Raw genomic sequence first — 19436 nt, 5'->3', positions numbered from 1 at the left:
CACTTTCATCAAGAGGCTTTTTAGTTCCTCTTCACTTTCTGCCATAAGGGTGGTGTCATCTGCATATCTGAGGTTATTAATATTTCTCCCGGCAATCTTGATTCCAGCTTGTGTTTCTTCCAGTCCAGCGTTTCTCATAATGTACTCTGCATATAAGTTAAATAAGCAGGGTGTCAATATACAGCCTTGACAAAACTTGCTCTAGACCTAACTGATTACTTTCACACTCTCCCCAGCTCTTGATGTTTTATAATGATAATCTCTTACTTAATCTCCCATCATTAGATAAGAAAAGACTTTGAACCTGCCATGGTTCCTCATGGTTCTTATCTGTGGTGACAGTTATCCACCACATCCATATCCGGCTGAGCCTCATTAACCTCTGCTTATATGGAATGGTGGCAAGAGTCCCCTGATGGTGACTTTTCCCATGATAATTTGGCCGGGGGCATTTGATGGGGAGATCCCCATGCCCATGTGTCCACAAGGGGCCTGCCATCTTCCTGCCGCCTGTGTGCCGTTTCAGCACTGACCTCTGCTTCTGGTGCTTCCCATTGGCAGAGCACACCCCCTACCTAGGTGACATTCTGTGAGGGGGTACAGGAGCCCAGGCAGTGCTGAAATTCAGATCCCCATCTTCTTTCCCTCATTGGGAGTCTTAATTCATAGCTCAGCAGCCACAGGCATCTTATTAACACAGTGAGTAGCTAATATTAATAGGACATTTACTTGGTGCTAAGTACTGGATTAATAAATTTAATTCTCAGAAAGACCTTATGAAGTAGGTACTGTTTATTCTTTCTTTTTTTAAAAAAAAATTCTTTTATTTATTTATTTGGCTGTACCGGGCCTTAGTTGCATCATGTGGGATTCAGTTTCCTGACCAAGGATGGAACTTGGCCCTCTGCATTGGGAGACTGGGAGTGTGAAATCTTAGCTCCTGGACCTCCAGGGAAGTCTGGGTGCTTTCTTCCCCACCTCCCCCTGCCCCCTGCCCTGCCGTTTGACAGTTGAAGAAACCCAGGCACTGAGAAGTTAAGTGACTTGCATAGGTCACACAGCTTATAAGTGGTAACACTGGAATTTGGATCCAGATAACTTGATGAGAGAGCACACCATGTACAAGTTCCCATGCCAAGCCTCTTGCATCTCAGCCTCCTCCCCATAGCTGGCCTAGGTTAGCCACCTTACAGCATCTTCTGAGGCTCATCTGACCAACACCAGGGATCCCTCAATTTTCAGTCATCTTCTCTTGTTTCAACTCTGAGCTCTGAGCCCACACTGCTGCTGAGGAAGACTGAGGGGACTACCCTGGGCCCTTTGTTTGCCTAAACATGCCTGGCACCAAGCCACCACATTCATTCCATTTCAAGTGTGAAAACGTAACCAGCCGGAGGTCGCCATTTATTCTGGGTGAACAGAGGGAGTGGTTAAGGATGCTCTGCCTCTCTTACTAGACAGTAAGTTCTCAAGTGTAAGGAACAGATTCCTATTTCTCTCCATGCTCAGTTACATCTGAGAAATGGAATATTTCCTGACACAACACATCGGTAAATATGGATGTCACGTCACCAGCAATTGCAGCCACTACATATGGTGAGCTGGTGAGCCCTGAGGGAACCCAGGAAGGAAAAAATACCTGCCATCTAGCAGACATCAGACAGCAGCTACTCCCTATGCTGAGCCCCGAGGAAGCTCAGGATGTAAAAACAGTATACTGTGCTGAGTGAGGTGCAACATCAAAGGATTGATTTCAGTGAGTCTAGATGCTTGCATCTTCCCATACCTAGTAAAGTGCTAAATTCCTTAACTTGGGTTATCTGGTTTTCTTTAACAATAACCTTTTTATGTTCAGACTACTTGTCCTTTATTGCAAAACTTCTATATAGCCTGGCTCCTCCTTGGAGCAGTTCTCTCAGGGTTACTTGAGATGCTACCCCCGGACTCGAAGTATTAAAAATTCCCACTGAATAAAGCATAATCTTCAACTTTTAGGTTGTGAATGTTTCTAAAGCCCGCACACCTGGCACATAACATTTATGCTCCTAGAACTGGACATGGAACAACAGACTGGTTCCAAATAGGAAAAGGAGTTCGTGAAGGCTGTATATTGTCACCCTGTTTATTTAACTTATATGCAGAGTACATCATGAGAAATGTTGGGCTGGAAGAAACACAAGCTGGAATCAAGATTGCCAGGAGAAATATCAATAACCTCAGACATGCAGATGACACCACCCTTATGGCAGAAAGTAAAGAGGAACTATAAAGCCTCTTGATGAAAGTGGAAGTGGAGAGTGAAAAAGTTGGCTTAAAGCTGAACATTCAAAAAACGAAGATCATGGCATCTGGTCCCATCACTTCATGGGAAATAGATGGGGAAACAGTGGAAACAGTGTCAGACTTTATTTTCTACACCAAAATCACTGCCGATGGTGATTGCAGCCATGAAATTAAGACTCTTACTCCTTGGAAGGAAAGTTATGACTAACCTAGATAGCATATTCAAAAGCAGAGACATTAATTTACCAACAAAGGGTCTGGCTAGTCAAGGCTATGGTTTTTCCAGTGGTCATGTATGGATGTGAGAGTTGGACTGTGAAGAAAGCTGATTGCCAAAGAATTGATGCTTTTGAACTGTGGTGTTGGAGAAGACTCTTGAGAGTCCCTTGGACTATAAGGAGATCCAACCAGTCCATTCTAAAGGAGATGAGTCCTGGGTGTTCTTTGGAAGGACTGATGCTAAAGCTGAAACTCCAATACTTTGGCCACTTCATGTGAAGAGTTGACTCATTGGAAAAGACTCAGATGCTGGGAGGGATTGGGGGCAGGAGGAGAAGGGGACGACAGAGGATGAGATGGCTGGATGGCATCACCAACTCGATGGACATGAGTTTGAGTGAACCCAGGGAATTGGTGATGGACAGGGAGGCCTGGCATGCTGCAATTCATGGCGTCTCAAAGAGTCAGACACGACTGAGCGACTGACCTGAACTGAACCGAACACAGTCACAACAAAAAAGATGAAACGAGACAACCCATGAATGTAAGTCTCAATATCTTGTGCTCGATATCCTTGGGCAGTACTGGACTTATAATAACTCCATTCAACTCAACTTTCTGAGCTCCACACCATGGTACTTGTATGTATAGTATTTTACTTTTCTCTCCCTGTGAGACAATACCAAACGTTTGAGAAGTAGCATACGGATAAAAAGCACCGGATTCTGGAAGTAGACTGCCTGGCTCCGAATTCTGGCTCTGCCACTTCAGAGGTATGTGATCTTCCGAAAATTAACCTCCCTGACATAACTTTCCTTAGTTGCCCCGTGTGTAAAGCTGGGATGACATTAACAGTGCCTCCCTCTCCTAGGGTTGTTACCAGGATGAAACGGATCTGCACATCCCATCACCTGGGGTTCTTTAAAGACTCCAAAACCCAGGCCACAGGCAGACCAAAATCTTTAGGGAGAGGCGGAGGCATCAGTACCTACGAAGCTACTACCCTATGTGGTTCTAATTTGTGTACAAGTTTAGAAGCGGAGTGTTAAACGGCTTAGGGCGCTGGGTATCGATCCTTCCGGGGAATCACTGCGCCCCTGGTTCCACACACGTCAGAACCACCCTCCCACCCTCACCCCATCCCGCCCTAATTCTCTGGATACCGTCCTCCCTGCGTTCCTTTGCTTTCTGGGATCAGAAGACCCCGCGAGGACTCGCTGGGACTTGTAGTTCCTACGACTCTCCGGTCTCGTTCTCGCCTCCCATTGGCTTTCGAAGACGCTCCTCCCCGAAGCTCGGCCAATCGCCGCGGCGCAGCCAACCCTCAAAGCAAGGAGCTAGGACCCTGCTCAGCAATCTCTGCAGGGAGGACGCCGGCAGCTCACTTCTTTGAGGCTGCGCACCGCGAGGAGTTCCCACGGTCCCGCAGCAGGTAATCAATATCCCTGGCAGGGGACTGGGGCCCGGCCCAACGCCCCACACCAGGGTCGCCCATCGGCCGCAGATCTTGGCTTCATGTCTGGGATTTTCAGTTTCCCCGGCCTTTTTTTTTTTTTTTTTGAGTAAATCCATTTCTCATCGGGAGAAAGGGAGTTTTCGGCAAACGATGACTTCCGATGACCTCTCTCAGCCTTGCATCCCGTGGGGTTGGTGAGTTGGGGCTCCTTTTGTTGAGCGAGCTCTGGCTGGAAGCCCAGGCTCCTCCAAGAGCAGAGAGAAACAGGCGCGAGCTGAGAGCACATTTGCGAAGGTCCTATAGCCAGGGAATGCCAGGGGGGGGTCTCTTGTGTACTGTCTTAACAATCTAGAAACAACTCAGGTTGTTGAGGTTTGTAATGCTGAGGTTTCATCTGTTTCCAGTTAGTTCTTGGTAGCCTAAGGGGGAAGGGGTTATGTTAACCACAACAGCAAATATACCCAAAGGTATAAAAACATCCCTTCTGGGAAATCATAAAAGCTCCACTTCTCACAGGTTTGAGCTGGTGGGAGTTAACAGGATGATTCACATGAACCATGGAAGTGAAAGTTAGCAGGATTTGATCCCCTACTTCTATTAGAGTTGAGGTTTTACCCACGTGGTATTCAGTGCCAAGAATCTAGGGGCTGGGAGAAAGAAATTTTGTGAAAATAAATGTCCATGGTTTGAGACTTGCCCTGTGGTATGTAGTGAGTGGCATGGCCCAGCTGTCTTTGCTCCAGACAGTAATGTCTTTACTGCATTAGTTCGCAAACATTGGTTGAGCCTTACTAAGTTTTTTAAGCAGGGATTATTTCATAAAGGGGAGAGGCAGTTTATCGTGAACCATTCCAGTGTTCCAGGGGCAGCATCTAACCCTGCTTGTGGGAAGACGTAAGACTTTGCAGAGAAGGGACTAATTGAATGGAGTTTGAGGGATGGGCAGGAGCTAGCGCGATGAAAGAGAAGAGCCTTTCGCCTGGAAAATAGCATGATGAAGGCAGGAAAAGAGCACTGATTTTGGACCCGGAGTCCTGAGCCTGGTTGGAGCAAGGGATTTCATGTGGATAGTGGAAAACAGAGGCGCATCTTGCAAGCTTATAAGAGACTTGGATTTTGCCCTGAAAGCCCTAGAAACCGAATTTAGTAGATGTGTATCTTTGTTGTTGCTATTGTTTAGTTGCTAAGTTGTGTTGGACTCTTTTGTGACCCCATGGCCTGTAGCCAGGCTCCTCTGTCCATGGGATTTCCCAAGGGAGAATACTGGAGTGGGTTGCCATTTCCTTCTCCAGGGGATCTTTCCAACCCAGGGAAAGAACTCGAGTCTCCTGCATTGGCGGGCAGGTTCATTACCAGTTAGCCACGAGGGAAGCCCAGTGTGTATCTTAGATACTCTCTAATGTGGAAAAGTGTTGGAAAGAGGCCACACCAGGGAGCTCATTGCAGTAATTCCCAGGGGAATTGCTGAGGATTTTAAAGACAATTGCATTTGAATGAGAGGAGAGATGAGTAAAAGGTTGTGAACTCTTAAGTAAGTGAACACCATGTCTAGTATTGTTCATTAAAAATATATTGAGGTGAATGCTGTCTCTTGAATTTTCCACTTATGACTATCTTTTTTAAGGAAATGACCAGCCTTTTTTTTTTTTTTCTTTCTTTAAACCACAGACATTGCTTTAGGCCAAAATTTGAGTCCCATTTTATGAAGAGGAAATCATCACAAATGTTAAGGATATTGAAATCTGGATGATTAGACATATGACTCAAATTATCTTGTAATCCAGGATAGAGATCAAACCCATAATTCAGTTCAGTTCAGTTCAGTCGCTCAGTCGTGTCTGACTCTTTTCGACCCCATGAGTTGCAGCACGCCAGGCATCCCTGTCCATCACCAACTCCTGGAGTTCACTCAGATTCACGTTCATCGAGTCAGTGATGCCATCCAGCCATCTCATCCTCTGTCGTCCCCTTCTCCTCCTGCCCCTAATCCCTCCCAGCATCAGAGTCTTTTCCAATGAGTCAACTCATAATTAGATCACTTTGTATCTATCAGAGTAGAAATTATGAACTTTGTTACTCTCAAGAGTATCAATTGTTTGAAAGATATCAGATATTTGGAAGTATATCTTAGGATAGTACTGCTGCTGCTAAGTCACTTCAGTCGTGTCCGACTCTGTGCGACCCCAGAGACGGCAGCCCACCAGGCTGCCCCGTCCCTGGGATTCTCCAGGCAAGAACACTGGAGTGGGTTGCCATTTCCTTCTCCAATGCATGAAAGTGAAAAGTCAAAGTGAAGTTGCTCAGTCGTGTCCAACTCTTAGCAACCCCATGGACTGCAGCCTTCCAGGCTCCTCCAACCATGGGATTTTCAAGGCAAGAGTACTGGAGTGGGGTGCCATTGCCTTCTCCATAGGACAGTACAGCTGCTAGCAAAATAGGTATATCTTAAGACTCAGTGGTTCTACTCCTAAAGTACCAGAGAGACATTTGCTTACAAGGCAATGAGTATAAGAATGCTTTTGCAACATTTTAATAGTTAAAAAAAAAAAAGGTAACAACCTACATGTTTGTTAGTAGGAGAATTTTTATAAAGTGGATATATGTATTTTAAAGTATAATAAATTGATTGGAATGAAATAATTTACAATAGTGGTTACCTTGTGGTATGCGGAGAATGGGACAGGACAATGGGGGACTGTTTTATCTGTAATGTTTTATTTGTTTATGGGGAAAGAGGGTTAACAGATTTACAAAATATTAACAGTTGATCTGTATAACGGTAACAGGTATTTTATATTATATTTGTACATTTCTGTAGTTTAACGTGTATCCTTCAATTTCTTAAAATATAAGTTGTAACAAAATTAAAATTAAGAATTTATGTCTAGTTATAAAAGTCATGCTCATTCATTTGGGGAAAGACTACAAACTATTATTAATCCTAGATTTCAAAAAATAGTAATTTGGGAGAAACTTAAAGAAATTCAAATGCCAAATAAGCAGTGAAAATAAAAATGTAGAAAAACCATTAACCAAAAATCAAATTCTTCTAGACATTAGTAAATTAAAAAAATCTTTCTTGACTATGTGTATTTTGAAATATGTTATAGCTGCTTGTACATTTTGAAATGTTAAAAGATAATTTTTTAAAAGTGAAGGGGGCGACAGAGGATGAGCTGGTTGGATGGCTTCCCTGACTCAGTGGACAAGAGTTTGAGCAAACTCTGGGAGATAGTGAAGGACAGGGAAGCCTGGCAAGCTGCAGTCCATGGGGTTGCAGAGTCAGACGTGACTTAGTGACTGAACAACAACATCACTCTGTATATATTACTGTCAGTTGAAAGGAGATTCCAAGTACAAAGTACATTTGTAGATTAGAAATACTGAAACGTGCAACGGGCAACCTGGCTTCTTTCTTTCAAAAGGGGAGTCACTTGCACCTCCACTTAATAGAATGCATTTGCGTGTTTTTAGACAATAATTATTTTCATTTCTAGTATCTACAGTTTACAGAGTTGTGGGGGGAAAAAGTTCCATAGAATCATTGCAGGTAGATTCTTTGCCAACTGAGCCACCAGGGAAGTCCTCCATAGCATCAGAATTAGGTAACTTTGAAGGACATGCTCTAATCTAGAATGTGCTTTGCTACTGAATCATACATGTTCCCTATGAAAAAACATTGATTCTCTCACTTGAACAAAATCCATTTTTTTTTTTTGAGATTTGAGATCAGACTACTTGGATTTTCTTTTCTTTCTCTCTCTCTTTTTTTTTTTCCATTTTACTCTTGAAACAGAAAATCAAAGGATATGGGAACTGAATGGGCCCTTAATAATTTAGTTCTATCATCCCGTTTGACAGATGAACAATTAAGGTGAGGCAGGGTCTCCCTGGACTTAGGAACTTAGTCCAGTAGTAACTTAGGAACTGTCCTGTATTAAAGAGAAATTTCACCTGGCATTTGTTAAAAATGACAAGATGGGGACTTCCTTGGTGGTCTAATAGTTAGGACTTTGTCCTTCCAGTGCATGGGGCACAGGTTTGATCCCTGGTTGGAGAACTAAAATCCCACGTGCCATGTAATGTAACCATTTTTTTTTTTTTTTAATGAGAAGATGGATTTTATTCTAGCTGTTGTATTAGAGGAGAAAGACTTCCATATAGAACTGAGCTCAACTCCAAATACATCAAGGACAACTGAGATTTATTGCCAGTAGGCAGAGTGGGAGGGTCAATGGCTGAAAAATTGCTAAGAGGAGCTTGATTAGAGGCCAAAGATGGGAGATCCTTGCAGGATTCTTGCTAAACCTGGGCTCAGTGGGCCAAAGTCTTGTCGGGAGGAGGGCTCAGAGGAACTTGACTTTAGTTCGGTAAAAGAGGGCTCCTTGTCTCCTGTCCTTGTCTCTTCTGCATGTTATCAGCCAGGGACCACTTGCATGATGATTTTGTTGTATGCCCACAAAGAACAGAGGGCAGGATCTTAAAACCTGTAGGTTTGGAAGTCTCTTTACAGATGTCATTGTCTGCCCAGCTGCTTTGCTTGGCTTTAATGGTTCGCTGTCTCTAACCCAGAGCAAGTAGCAAGTACAGGGCTGATGTGGGAGGTCACGGGGGTGGTTAAGGTCTGGGCTTTGGTGTCAGACTTGGATTTGAATTTGATCCTGCTATTTGGATGGTCCTCTAACTGTAGCCTTGTTACTTCTATTGCTGCTGACAGTTGATCTAGTATGTGCACTCGGGTCTGTCCCAAACCTCCCCTATTGGATCTGACCCCACTTGATGGTACTGCCTGAAGTGGAGTCCTTCAGTTGAATCAGTGACTTCATGTAGCCCTGTAACATGAGAGGGTCGCTGGACCAGTGGGAGCAGCGAGGACTTGGCATTGGAGGCTGGTGACATTCATTTGTAAAGGCTTGTCCATTGACAAACCACTTTGTGTGGTTCAAGTTCTCTTTTGATGGGCTCTTGTCCAACCAGTTTGTGTGGTTCAAATTCTCCTTTGATGGGCTCTTCTTCTAAGACCTTTTTATAACCAATTACCCATAAGTGTCTTAAAATAGTGGGGTGATGAAGAGCAGGCATGTTGGGTATCCTGCTGCTGGAGGAAACTTGGAGGCCCCAGAGTGTGGGGTGTAGCCCTCCCACCTATGGTTACAGGGCCTCTGAGATACTCACAAAAACAATGCTTTTTTGGTGTGACAAGTGAGGTGGTGTAATAGAAGAAGCAATCTTTGGAAGCAGATCAGTGTGTCACCCGGCAGTACCACTTTCCACCAAGTTTCTCTACCTCTGCTAGTCTGTCTCAGCTGAAGCGGGTAATGAGCCTGCTCACAGGCTGTTGTGAGGATGGGAAAGTGTCTTGCACACTCCATGGTTCAGAGATACCGACCCATATCCCGCCCTCCCTGTGCGGCATAGCAACAACAGAACACTCTTGGGGACTTTCCTCTCTCCCCTGGTTAGAGCAACAGCTCCCTGGGTCATTTTCTCCCTGCAAATGGTTAGCAGACTAAACACATACCCCTGAGCATCCTCTCAGAGGCCTTCCCACTCTCGGCACTTTTAAGAACTACCTTTTTCTTTTAAAGTTGTCACTGTATCCCATTACAAGGATGTATTATATTTGATTTAGGGCTTCCCTGGTGGCTCAGATGGTAAAGAGTCTGCCTGCAGTGCAGGAGACCCAGGTTCGACTCCTAGATTGGGACGATCCCCTGGAGAAGGGAACGGCAACCCGCTCCAGTATTCTTGCCTGAAAAATCCCATGGACGGAGGAGCCTGGTGGGCTACAGTCCATGGGGTCGCAAAGGGTTGGACATGACTGAACTGCTAACACACACACACACACACACACACACAATTGATTTGCTAAATAGTACCCTATTTGATAAAAGCCCCTGATGTTGGAAAAGACTGAAGGCAAAAGGAGAAGGGGGTGGCAGAGGATGAGATGGTTAGATAGGATTATCAACTCAGTAGACATGAATTTGCACAAACTCTGGGAGATAGTGGAGGACAGAGGATCCTGGTATGCTACAGTCCATGGGGTTGCAAAGAGATGGACATGACTTAGCGACTGGACAACAGCAGACAACCCCCGTAAATGACCATTTATGTTGCCTCTGGGGTTTTCCTGCTACAAGTGGGTGAGCTCCTTCACCTTCTTAAAATCTTCCCTTTTTGAAAAAACGATACTCGACACTCCCACCAGGACTTCCTCTTCTGCTTTTATTTCTTCCCCAGCTCTCATGACCACCGCACAACCTGTCTCTTCCTGCTAGAATGTCAGCTCTGCGAAGGGTTTCGCCAGTTTGGCTCCCTGTTCAGTCTCTGTGAGCACCTGGTGGGTGTTCAGGCCCTGTGTGTTGGACGGATGAGCAGACAGGAAGAAGTAGAAGGCGGCGCCCGTGTGACTGGGGCCGTGGAGCGCCGTGGGCAAGAAATAGCGGTCTTCCTGGGCCAGTTTGGCAGGGATCGTTTACTTTTTTTTTTTTGGCTGCGCTGGGTCTTCATTGAGGTGCTTATCTAGTTGCAGCCTGTGGACTAAGTTACCCTGCAGCGTATGGGATCCTCGTTCCCCAACCGGGGATCACATCTGCGTCCCTTGCATTGGAAGGCAGGTTCTTAACCACTGAGCCATCAGGGAGGTCCCAGAGATCCTTGTTTACTTTTTATTCATGAACTTTTCACTCTGCTGAAACAAGAATCATAGATATGCCGCAAGATGATTTGTGACTTTGTTTTCCTGCTCTCGACTTTGTCAAGAATAGTGCTGACCAGGAAATTGCTATCTGAAACGTGCTGTTTTGAGACGTGTTCATTGCTAAGGGTGATGGAAGGATTGTATTACTTCACGTCTTTCCTTCGCCCCTGGCCCCATACTGTTCCCACGGTATTAATGCACGTGTTTTTTAAGTGGCATTTCCCAATCGGTGTCACATGGTGAGGCTTGTAACTTGGCGTTGTATTCAAGGAACCACAACTCTGTGTTAATAATTTAAAAAAAAGACAAGAATATCGCCAAATGTTAACTCTGAAAATGTCCCCTGTGTATGAATAAGAGTAACTTGCTAGTGTTTTAGAAGAATGAAAAGTAAACTGGAATTTGTAAAAATACCCTGGTGGTGTTTTTTGCTTGCGGATTTAGGCAGTTGAGCTGGTGGCGTCTATTCTGTTGCTCAGGCAGCCCAACCATTCGACTCTAGTATATTTTATTTAAATATGAAAGGGGGAATTCCCTGGCAGTCCAATGACTAAAACTCTGAGCCTCCACTTCTGGGGGGCACAGGTTTGACCCCTGGTCAGGGGAACTAAGATCCCACATGCCATGAGGCACAACAGAAAAAAGAAAAGAAAAGAGAAAGACAGAAAAGAAGAAATCAGGCACTAGAGCCTCCGGACAGATCAGCCTCTTCAGGACTGAGTCATGTGATAGAGACTCAGAAAGCGTGGTATGCAAACCAGGGAGCCTATTTTATGATTGTTGATGAAAGATAATAAAAACCCCAGACTGTACCTGTCCTGTGGGCTGAGAACACATTCTGGCTCCTGAGGACGGGCCACAGAGACCGCCTGTTTCAGTTGCATTGGAATGTAGCCGTGTTCACTGGTTTCTGTACCGTCTTTGGCTGCTTTGTGATGCAGTGGGAGAACTGAAGAGTTGTAATGGGGATGACTTGACCTGCAGAGCTGAAAATACCTACTTTCCAGCCCTTTACAGAGACTTTGCTGACCCCTGCCCCAAGAGAAGGCTTCCTGGGAGGCTTGCCTGCAGCCAGGAGGCTGCTGGTTGCATGACCTCCAGTATCACTGGCTCACCTTCCCCTCCAGTGTGGGGGCCACTGCAGAACTCTGGGGGTGGGAGCTTGACAGTCTCTTGCCTGACCTCACTGCTGCTGATTCATACCTTTGTATCACTTCCCCTTTTATTATCCCTCGGTGAGCCCTGGGCAGGTCAAGTGGACATGAGAAAACATCGTCTCATACACACGGACATATTAATAGACCAGCGGGTTCCGGGGCTGGGTGGCCTGGGAAGTCCACTGCCCTCATCTGTGACTCATCTTGACCATTTCAAGGCAATCTTGAATCAAATCTGGGGCACATCATTGTAGTTGCCCATGCATCCATGACTTTGTAGTGGAGCTAAAGAAACCTGGATCTAGCACCAACTCAGATTCTATCTTGTTGTTATCTGGCCATGCTGTGTACCACGCAGGATCCTAGTTCCCTGACAGAGACTGAACCCCTGCCGCCTGCATGGGAAGCTCAGAATCTCAACCACTGGACTGCCAGGGAAGTCCTCCCGCCTCAGATTCTTAAGTCTTACATGTGAAAAATTGAGTTCCTGGGAGAAGTCTTGCGGGGATAGAGTAGTACGGTTTCTTGACTAGGAAGCTGGGCTTCTGGGCAGAGCTGACTAGAGTGTAGTCCTGGGCATCACCCAGAGCTTATCAGAAATGCAGAGTCTCAGGCCCTGCCCATGCCTACTGAGTCAGACTCTGCCTTCTAACAAGCCCCCCAGGCGATCTGGGCGTATAGTTGGAGAAGTGCTGGCCCAAAGTGCCTTTACTTTTTAAAACTTGTACCAGACTCAGGGCTTCCTGTTTTTTCACTTGGAAGGAAATCCCATCATTTTGAGGTTTAGCACAGTCTTAGGCACAGATGCTGAGGATGGTTTCCTAGACTTTGAGGTGTTTCGTGCCTTAGCTGGCTCTGCAGTCCTTGAGGACAGAGGCTTCGTCCTGTCCCTACTGCGTTCCCAGCCCCCAGCACTTTTTCTGGCAGGGTCAGAGCTCAGGAGACTCTGACTGAGTAGGTGAATGAATGAGTGAATACATTAATGAGTGAGTAAATGAGCACTGTTTTGTCAAAAAGCATCAGAGGCAGAGGTTAGCCTTGGAACTGTTCTGTTCCGAGTTCCTACGTCTCAACGACTGTTTTTCCTCTTATCTCAGAATGGCAGGCCTGGCTTCTGCCATAGGAAGGCTTTTTTAAAAATAACATAGTCAGAACACAGGGCATTAAAATAGCATACTTGTCTGAGTAATTTCAGGGTGGCCAGGACTCGGCCTTAGTTCTGCCTTTTGTGCTTTAAAACTCTCTTTAAAGTTTTGGCCGTGAAGTGTAAGATTGGGCGTGTAGTTCATTAAGAATAAAGTCTTGAGATGCAGAACCATGTAGCAGAAAGGGTGGGCCAGGAATTCAGAAGGCGTGGGTTCTGGGCTGTGGCCAGTGCTGACTGTCTGTGAATATTGGGTAAGTCACTTCTCTCTTGTTTCAACCTCCCCATCCAGTGAAACAAGGATTAAAATGTTTGCCCAGCCTCTTGTATGGAATAATGTAAATGGGTTGTAAGCAGTATACAAAGACATTCATTTGGGCTGCCAGTGTTAGACGATAGCTTACCCAGATAGCTCACACACATAAATTGCCAGTGTTAGACGATAGCTTACCCAGATAGCTCACACACATAAATTGCCCCTCAGTATTTACATCAAGTGTATGTTGAATTTTTACAAGCTTTGTTGTATAAGTAATATATATTATTTGTAGTAAAGAGAGACAAAAAGAAAGATCATTCTTAATTCTACCTATCTACCACCCAAGAGTAACTACTGTTAGATTTTGTCTGCCTTCCACATTTTGCTATGCACACATTCTATGTCTGTTCTTTTCTTAAAACAGTTCATAGTATGTGGTAGATATTTTTCCGACACAGTGAAGTTTGTCAGTGAATTTTTTTTCCGTATTCCAAGTTGTGACAAAAGCTTTAAAAAGTTGCCCCTAGAGCTTCCTCGATATTCTTGGGTTTATTCTCCTAAGTTCAGCCCGTAGTGAAGGGGAGGCGCTGTGGGCAGCCCTCTGCTCCACTCCAGGGAAATGGCAGCAGCGAGGAGAATGAAATTCTGCTCTGACATCAGTTTTATCCTCGGCGTATTCTGTCTTGTGACCAAATAATCTTATCTTTTTGACCCATCTTCTGTGGTCTTGTCTTAGGGGCCAGTAGCGTTCTTCTGTTTTTGTCATTCTTTTTTCGCTTGACTCTGCCTTTTTCTTCCTAGATTTCTGCAGCGGAACTCCAGGGGGCAGGATGATTTGGGAAGTCACCGTGTTGCTCAGCTTGGTCCTGGGAACTGGTGCTATTCCCCTGGAGGACCCTGAGGACGGAGGCAAGCACTGGGTGGTGATTGTCGCAGGATCAAACGGCTGGTATAATTACAGGCACCAGGTAAGAAAGTGACTCACCTCTTCCCGTATGACACTGGCTGTCTGTTAACAACCCTGGACATTGTTATTAGAAGAGACTTTTTATTTATTGTTTTTTGGTTTGGTTTTGCTTTGGGATGGAGTAGAAGCTACCAAGATTTTATTTATTTTAAACTTTTAATTTTGTATTGGGGTATAGCTGATGAATAGTATTGTGATAATTTCAGGTGAACACCAAAGGGACTCAGCCATACATGCACATGTATCCATTGTCTCCTAAACCCCCCTCCCATCCAGGCTGCCATGTGACATTGAGCAGATATCCCTGTGCTATACAGTAGGTCCTTGTTGGGTATCCATTTTAAATGTGGCCATGTGTACATGTCCATCCCAAACTCTCTAACTATCTCTTCCCCCCAGCCACTGTAAGTAGAACGGATGTTCCTCTTAGGTTGGCAAAAATTAGGGTGTTGATGAGGATGTGGAGAGCAGAACACACACCCCACCCCCAGCCCCGCCCCCATTGCTGAGTGGATTGTAAAGTGGTACAGTCATTTTGGAAACCATTTTGGCTGTTCCTCAGAATGGCCCGTATGTCGTCACCTCAGTCTAATGCAGGGATTCTCAGCCTTGGCACTGTTGACGCTTGGGTCCATCCAGGTAGTTCTTAGCTGTTGGGGGCTGTCCTACGCATGTAAGATGTTTAGCAGCATCCCCGCCTGTGCCCTCTAGGTGCCAGGAGCATCACCCAGCTACTGTAACAACCAAAATTGTCTCCAGACTTTGCCACATGTCCTTAGTTGAGACCTACTGGTCTAGCGCCTTCATTTTAGTAAATAAAGAAACTGAGACTTGAAGACCGGAGGTGGCTCGCGTGAGGCCGCATAGGTGCAGACAGGACTCTGGAAGCAGAGTCACAAGTCTGCTTGCCCTCCACACCCCTGCCCTGCTGCTCTGCCTTCACCCTTTCCTCCTCTTCTTTCCTGGCACTCTCAGCAAACCAGCCTGGCAGAAATTAGAGAGGAAAGAATCTACATTTGGCAGCCTCCAGGTGCAAATGTAAAATGGTGTAGCTGCTTTGGAGAACAGTCTGGCAGTTCCTCAAAGGTTAAACACAGAGTTACCGTATGACCCAGCAATTCCACTCTTAGGTATATATTCAGAAAAAAAAAGAATATGTACGTCCCCCCAAAAAAACTTGTACTCAAATGATTATAGCAGTTTTATTCATATTAGCCTAAAAGTAAGAACAATCCAAGTGTCCAGTAAATGGATAAACAAAAAGTATTGTCTGTCCACACAAGGTATTATTATTTGGCCATAAAAGAGAACAAAGGACGGATACATGGCTTCAATAGGGCTGAACCTTACAAACATTATCCTAAGTGAGAGAAGCCAGTCACAAAGGACCACAGGATTCCATTTATAGACGGAAGTCTAGCGTAGGAAGCTCTAAAAACAGAATGTAGATTCGTTAGTTGACCAGGTCTAGGCAGAGGAGCGGACAGAGAATGACTGTTACTGGGTATAGAGTCTCTTTTAGGGATGATGGAAAGGTTCTGGAATTAGAGAATGGTGGTGGTTGCGTGACTTGGTGAACATACTAGAAACGACTGACTTGTATATTTAAAAGGTTGACTTGTGTGATGTGAATTATATACCTTCATAACATTGTTATTAAAAAAGTCATTGAATCTCAGTTCTCAGAGACGAGATGCACAGGCAATCATAAGTAAACACATTTGACCCCCACTGTGGGGTTATGTGCCGTCGGTCCAGTTCTTTTTCCCGATTTATGTTTACTTTCTGTTTCAACTGGTCACCTTTGAAGTGCTCAGTCACCAAGTGTGGCCAGTGGCTGCCAGATTAGACCTGGCATCTGTGCTTGTGACGGCTTAACAGGGCTGCCTCGTGAGTGTTTCGCTCCCAGGATATCAGTTTCATGATCTGTTAAAGAGGGGTTGGTTTAGGTGAACTCCCTACCAGCTCTATAATTTGATGATTATTGAATGACTTAGTTCTTGAATGCTTTTTATATGCTAGCTGAATAGGAAACTTGGCTTGATTTAAAAGTTATTTTCATTGGCAGTATACCTTTTTAATACTTCACCCAGACCTGACCCTGGCTTCCCTGGTGGCTCAGATGGTAAAGAATCCGCCTGTAATGCGGGAGACCCAGGTTCGATCTCTGGGTTGGGAAGATCCTCTGGAGGAGGGCATGGCAACCCACTCCAGTATTCTTGCCTAGAGAATCCCATGGGCAGACGAGCCTGGTGGGCTACAGTCCATGGGGTCACAAAGAGTCGGACACGACTGAGCAACTAAGCACAGCACACACACAGACCTGACCCAGTGAAAGAGGACTAATCCGAGTATTAACTACCCAGCTCAGTTTTCTCCTCTGCCTCTCACCACGAGTCAGAAAGATGGGGTATTAAATACGGGTCACTGATAGCAGACTGGCTGCTTCATCAGACACCCTGGTTTTTATATAACTAACTTTAAAAACCATGTATTGGTTAAACATTATTCAGTATAGGTATCTGATTACCCTTTGCTCCCAGGAAATTTTTTTAAAGTGTTGCTAGTTTCCCTGGGTAAACTACTTCATATCAAAATGGAATGAAGCAAGTAAAGCAAAAAGAAGTGGGCACAGACTGAAATTTCTGTCCCTAAAGAAGGGCAGAGGAAGCATGGCTGCTGAATCATGGTTGGCCTCGGTTCATATCCCTGCTGGCCAAGTTCTCTCCTTGGCCAACTGCTGACACTTGCTGTCTTGACTTTAGAGACTGAGCATTAAAAGAGCGTTTGAGGTATAGCCAGTTAACACCCCAATACAAAATAAAAAATTAAAAGTGTGAGGGGAAACAAAGAGCATTTGAAAGAACTTTTCCCATGGAACCTACACAGACTTTTTCTTTTCTGCAGAGACTTTTTTTTTAATTTATTTTATTTTTTAACTTTACAATATTGTATTGGTTTTGCCATATATCAACATGAATCTGCCACAGGTATACACGTGTTCCCCATCCTGAACCCTCCACCCACCTCCCTCCCCGTACCATCCCTCTGGGTCGTCCCAGTGCACCAGCCCCAAGCATCCAGTATCATGCATCAAACCTGGACTGGCGACTCATTTCATATATGATATTATACGGTTTACGTTTTCCTTGAGTGAACATAGCACTTGTTATCACAAATTTGTTTAGGGAAGATTAGTATACTGGGCACAGTTAGATTGTTGCAGAGCGTTCTTATATGCTTTATGATGGTTATTTAACCTGTGTTGGTTACATTGAATTGGATTTCTCTGTTTTCCATTTGGGGCTGGGATGAATGGATGACAGCGAGGGAATTGATGGGTCTGGGCTGATGCTAGTGGGATATGTTGCATCTTGAGTATGGGCTTGGAAGGTCTTGGAGGACAAATTCCTGCAGTGGTGGAGGCAGGAGCCAGACTCCAATGCATGGATGACAGGAAGATGTCCCTTGGTGCAAACCACACAAAGGATGTTATTTACTGGCTAATTTTCCGACAGGCTTGTGATGGGGAGAAAGAAGAACATAGGTCACCAGGGGAGGAATGGGACTAGAGGAAGGTTTCTTTCAGTACAGAGATCTCAGTGCATCGAGAAGGAAAATTAAGTGGATTGAAGGTGAAGTTCACCATTGTACAAGGCATTAGGAGGATGTTGGGAGTATGGGGGGGGGGTGGTTGGGAGGAGAGGAGATGTGAGCCAGGAGTCACTGGGAGAAAGGGGCTTGAGGGGAGCTTTGAGGTCACTGCTGGGCAGTGGGGCTCTGAAGGAGAAGGTCTGGCATGTTGGCAACAGAAGAGGTGAGGAGCTGGGAGAATGCTGACGTCCCCTCCCCTCTGCTGGTCTCGAGCTGGGGGCTGTGGTGGAGAGGAAGGGAGTGCCACCTTTTCCTGGGAAGGCTTCAGGAGCCTCCTTAAGAGCATCCATGGGGCCAAGAGGAGGCAGAGAGGGAGAGGGAAAAGTCCAGAACTTGTACATGTTGAAGTTGGGAGGAAAGAATAGGCTGATGGAGGGTCTAGTGGCAGTCATTACACTTGTGAATGACCACCTTTCACTTTATATATTTAAGGGTGTGTGTAATTACCACTTTTTAGAAACAGCTTTATTGAAGAGGTATGTTTCCATGCCATACAATTCACCTATCTCATAGTACAGTGATTTTTAGTAAATTCAGATAGTTGTGCAAGTGTTACCACAGTTCAGTTTTAGGACATACCCATCATTCTAGAAAGTTCCCCCGTGCCTGTACTCATCCCAGCCTCCTGCACCCAAGGATTTGCCATTTGCCTTTATTGTCTTGCCCTCTCCAAAAACTTCATAAATGGAATCATACAATGTGGAGGCTTTGGTGTCTGGCTTCTTTCACTTGGCATAATGTTTTTATAGTTAATCCATCTTGTTACAAAGTATCACTTTTATATTTTAAGAAAAGAAACAGATGGAGAGCAGAGCTGAGCAGGACTGAATTAGGGGAATGCAGTTAGCCCAGGAGGGCTGTCTTTGTACAAGCCAGATGCTGGGCCGGGCGGTCGGGACTGTCGGTTGTGGACTTGCATAGACCCCCAGGTGTAATTCCTGTTCTTCCCGAATCTGGTGTGTTAGTTTGAACAAATGATGTAATCTCACTCCAAACCTCTTGATTCTCCTCTGGAAAATCTGAGGTGGTGGTGGGCTTAGAGAGTGAAAGTTGCTCAGTCCATGGAATTCTCCAGGCCAGAGTACTGGAGTGAGTAGTTGTTCCCTTCTCCAGGGGATCTTTCCAACCCAGGGGTCGAACTCAGGTTTCCCATGTTGCAGGCAGATTCTTTACCAGCTGAGCTAGCTGGGAAACCCAAGAACACTGGAATGGGTAGCCTGTCCCTTTTCCAGTGGATCTTCCTGACCCAGGAATCGAACTGGGGTCTTCTGCATTGCAGGCGGATTCTTTACCAGCTGAGCTAGCAGCCCCCTCACCCTTGCCCAATGCCCAGACTCAGGGCTTAGCCTCAGCAGTGCTCAGAGCATGTGCCAAGAAGGGGTACTATACATATTCTCTCAATGAGCAGCCCATGAACTCTTGCCAGCCCCTGCCTGGCTTCAAGGTGGGCCCCTTGGCAGTGACGCCAAGTATTTCAAGAACAAGTCCTTTGCCTTTGCCCCAGGTCAGCTTAGTTAACCTGGGTTGCCCAGGTTGCCCTTAGTTAGCTTACAGTTAGCCTGAAGTGGGGCAGCATGATCAGTGACTGGACAGT

General features: G+C 45.4%; 1 protein-coding gene across 1 annotated transcript in view; it reads left to right on the top strand.

Moving 5' to 3' along the window:
* Window positions 1-3826: 3826 nt before the first annotated feature.
* LGMN (legumain) overlaps window positions 3827-19436 on the top strand; it is a 36404-nt gene continuing 20794 nt past the window's right edge. Inside the window, exons 1-2 of the mRNA XM_010836204.1 lie at window positions 3827-3934; window positions 14023-14189. Coding sequence (XP_010834506.1) covers window positions 14052-14189 — 138 coding nt within the window. The 5' untranslated portion in view covers window positions 3827-3934; window positions 14023-14051. The remainder of the gene's footprint in view (window positions 3935-14022; window positions 14190-19436) is intronic.

The sequence above is a fragment of the Bison bison genome, unplaced genomic scaffold (genome assembly GCF_000754665.1).
Source record: "Bison bison bison isolate TAMUID 2011002044 unplaced genomic scaffold, Bison_UMD1.0 scf7180017864061, whole genome shotgun sequence".
NCBI classification, from domain to species: Eukaryota; Metazoa; Chordata; class Mammalia; order Artiodactyla; family Bovidae; genus Bison; species Bison bison.
Note: the sequence above shows the minus strand (reverse complement) of the source record. Positions and strands in the feature narration are given on the sequence as shown.